At 38.9% G+C, this 4,004-nt stretch overlaps 1 protein-coding gene across 1 annotated transcript; it reads right to left on the minus strand.

The window, feature by feature from the left end:
- Positions 1-215: 215 nt before the first annotated feature.
- LOC135151459 (uncharacterized) lies at positions 216-3,702 on the minus strand. Its single transcript, XM_064089913.1, has 2 exons — positions 701-3,702; positions 216-273 (listed from the first exon to the last, which is right to left on the minus strand). Exons 1-2 carry the CDS (start codon positions 3,700-3,702, stop codon positions 216-218), a joined length of 3,060 nt encoding a protein of 1,019 aa, XP_063945983.1.
- Between the last annotated feature and the right edge of the window lie 302 nt (positions 3,703-4,004).

A 4,004-nucleotide genomic window follows, 5' to 3' on the forward strand; every position in this document is an offset into this window, starting at 1 on the left:
AAGACATTAAAAAAATTAAAAACCCGTTTGAAACTAAATAGGAGTTTGTTAAAGATAAGATTCTTTGAGATAAAATCTCCTATTTGTTAGGAAAACGTTTTTGAACAAAACTCTTTATAAAACTGAGCTCTAATATTTATATAAGATATATACAAATATTAGAATCCTTACAAAGTCGTTTCCTATTAAATCTCCTTGAAAATAGGACTTGATCTTTATCCGATAAGCATCCTGTCAGTACGCTGTGAGCTTGCTGATAGTCTGTCAATATTCCTGTAAGCTTGCTGACAGAACAATGATAACTTCAAAAGACATTAGTTGTTAGCACAGTTATAATCTCGTTCTCAGCTAGCTACCAGAGTTATAATCTCGTTCTCAGCTAGCTACCAGAGTACAGTTTTATGTTATCAAGTTGCTGTTAGTGTGATCATCAAAATCTCGAGAGTATCATAGACTTGTTAACTTGGCCCAATGATAAGCTCTGTACTTGATAGCAACTTCTAGGCAAGCGAGGCTAATTCTAGAGTTTTTATAGATTAAATCATTCCTGGCCAACCAAATGGACCAGAACACAGATGCCAAACAGATGTCCGAAATTGGGCTTCGATTTTTTGCTCTTACACTTGCAAAACATTGAGAAATTGAGTGGAATTCCGAGAAGGAAGGGAGCAAGAAATTAGTCCAATTTTTGAAAACTGACCAGCTGAAAGTTGCCAAAGGACAATCAAAGAAAAGATGCTCTTGAGTTTCTACGCTCTGTGAGCACCACTGGCAAGTGGCATCTCTAATGATTGATCTCTTTTCCAGGAGGGCTAGAGTGGGGAGTCTTTGATGTTCACTTTGCCAGAGAAAAAGTCTAATTCGATGAGGGATTTTAATACTCCACAGAGTAGTCCATCTGTTATTTGTTTGGTGGGAAATATCAGAGAGTGAATATGCTAATGCCGACGAAAAGATACCATTGTTATTCTTCCACTTGATAACATCTGGCTTCTCCGTTAGTTGCAATTGTGCTATGATGTCAGAGAGTGTGTTGAGATCTAACGCATTTTCAACCGTAGGCATGATTCTCCACAAGCTATTCCAATTTCCTGTTCTCCATGCTATTTTCATGTTACTGATTGAAATGCTTTGATCTTTCACTTTGAGGAACAATAAAGGAAACTGATCTCTCAGAATACCTGAGCTGTGCCAATTATCTAACCAGAAATCTATTTGTCTGCCATTTCCAACACACCATACAAAGTTGTATGGAGAACAGCAGTTGGTATAGCAAGCCTCGGAAATATTAACTATGCTCTTCATGATATTGGACATTGATCTGTAAAGGTGCTGTTGCTCAGATCGCCTCAAAAGGTTAAGACAATCGGGTCCATATTTGCCTATTAACACTTGTCTCCACAGACTATCCTTATCCTTTTGAAATTTCCACCACCACTTTGACAAGAGTGCATCATTTTTCCGTATTAGAGAACCTAATCCCAGCCCTCCATTGGGTTTGGAAGCACAAATTGTTGACCATTTAATCATGTGCATTTTCTTGACAGGATTATCAGAAGAATCAAGCTCCTTCCAGAAAAACCTACGACGAATCTGATCAATGGATGACAGCACCCCCTTTGGAGCTTTAAGAGAACTGAGCCAGTGTGTAGGGAGGGAATTCAGTACTGACTTAATTAGCACTGTCCTCCCTGCTTTATTTAGAACATGAGCTTTCCATAGACTTAGTCTAGTTTTGACCTTGGTAAGAATAGGTTTCCAGAATGACTTGCGATTTGAAGAGGAACCAACTTGATAGCCAACATATGTAAAGGGCCATGAACTGCATTTACAACCTAGAAGTTCTGCACATCTAACTGCTGTCTCATTAGATGGGTTGAGGGAATATAGAGTACTCTTGTGGAAGTTGATCTTAAGCCCTGTCAACATCCGAAACAATAGTAATATTATTTTGATACCTTTATCAGATATTAATGATCTCTCAAAAATGAGAACAGTGTCATCTGCGTATTGCACATGAGATATGAGAGGACCGTTTCCCAGCTGTAGACCTTTAAAGAAGCCCAGGTCTTGAGCTTTTACTAACAGAAGGTGAAGGAATTCTCCAACCAGGTTGAATAGAAGAGGAGATAACGGATCTCCTTGACGCAGCCCTCTGGACATACCAAATTCTTTGGTTGGGCTCCCGTTAATCAGAACTGACATTCGAGTGCTTTCCAATATTGTCTTGATCCACATTTTCCATCTGTCCCCAAAACCAAACGAATCCATCAAAGAGAAGAGAAAATGCCAATTGACTGAATCGAAAGCCTTTTCGAAATCCAATTTAAGAATGAAGCCATCTGTTCTTTTTGTTCTGATGCTGTGAACTACTTCTTCCACTATGAGATAGCTGTCCATCATATGCCTATTTCTAACAAATCCTGCTTGAACATTTGAAATCAAATCTGGAAGACACTTACTAAGTCTTGAGGAAAGAGTTTTTAAAAGAATTTTCAAGGAACAATTGATTAAACTAATTGGACGAAAGTCTGTTGGGGCCTGAGGGTGCTCTTTTTTGGGGATAAGACAGATGAACGATGAGTTTAGGCCAGGAGGAAACCTGCCTAGATTTCTCTTAATCCGATATTGCACTATTTGGTGGAAATATCTGGAATTACAATCTCCTTTTAAGTCCCAATTAATTTTCGCTTTCTGTTTGAGCATTTGAAGCTCTTCCATATATGCTTCTTGCAAGAGATGAGAGATTTTCTTCTTCTCTTCCTCCTCTCCTACTATAGGCGCTAAAGCATCTCGTTTTGCCTCGAGAGACTTGATAGAGCTAGCAGAGTTACCATTAACCTGGAACCATTCTTTGATAGATAGCCTAAGGGATCTAAGCTTACCATGTAAGGAGAGATTGGAATTGTTCAACAGATCCCAATGCGAGAAGATAAAATTTGTGAAGTCTTCTCTATCGAGCCAAACATTATAAACTTTATACGGTTTGCTTCCCCAATTAATTGAAGATTGACTTAACAAGATGGCTGCATGATCTGAAGACTTTCTACCTTTCGATTCCAATGACCAAGTTCCAGATTCTCTCCAAAGAGAACAGATTAGCGCCCTGTCCAAGCGACTGCATCTGCCTTGAGGGCCAAACCAGGTGAATTCGCCCTTAATCATGGGGACGTCCCACATATTTGTGTTATCTAAGAAGGCTTTCAATTCATCTGTATCTGATTCTCTATAATGACAATTGATTCTGTCATCTGGGCTAAGAATACAGTTAAAATCTCCAATTATGCATGTTGGTACAGTGTTGCATATATTCATGATATTGGATAAGTCTTGCCATACTTTCAATCTTACCCTTTTCTTATGAGGCATGTAAAGATTGATACAAGAGAACAATTGTGAACGATAAACTCCTTTGAACCAAATCCAGTTTTGTTCACAAGAGTAATCTTGGCAACTAATCAAGGTAGAGTCCCATGAGAGAGCTACACCTCCCGACAAACCTTCAGATTTTACGGTAATCCAATCATGGAATTTGTTGTCCCAGATAGAATCTTGTAGGGCTGTTGTCCAATCCTCACACTTAGTCTCTTGTAAGCAGAGAATATCTGCTTGAGTTGCACTGAGTAATTCTCTCACTTTCTTTCTAGATACGGCATTATTAATGCCTCTACAGTTCCAACTTAGTAATTTGACTCTATCCATAAACAACAAAATTATACCTGGCCCATGGAGCTAGATTCCATGACTATCTGTTGAATTTTCTCGTAAGCCTGCTGCTTGTCTTCTTGCAGAATTAACCCCATAAGTTCAGCTGATTCCAAGATTTGATGAGCTAAATCCTTCCCATTTTCTATAATTTGTTTCCCCTTTGACTCTGCACGTTTTGTTGTAGTCCTTCTCTTAGCCTGGGGCCTGTCACCATTTTGAGTCATTCTGTTGTTTTGAGGAGGTCTGGTTTTAGCAGGTCGTTTCATTTTCTTTCGGGAACATTTGAAGTCAAATGC

This window comes from Daucus carota, chromosome 3 (assembly GCF_001625215.2).
Source record: "Daucus carota subsp. sativus chromosome 3, DH1 v3.0, whole genome shotgun sequence".
In the NCBI taxonomy this organism is placed as follows: Eukaryota; Viridiplantae; Streptophyta; class Magnoliopsida; order Apiales; family Apiaceae; genus Daucus; species Daucus carota.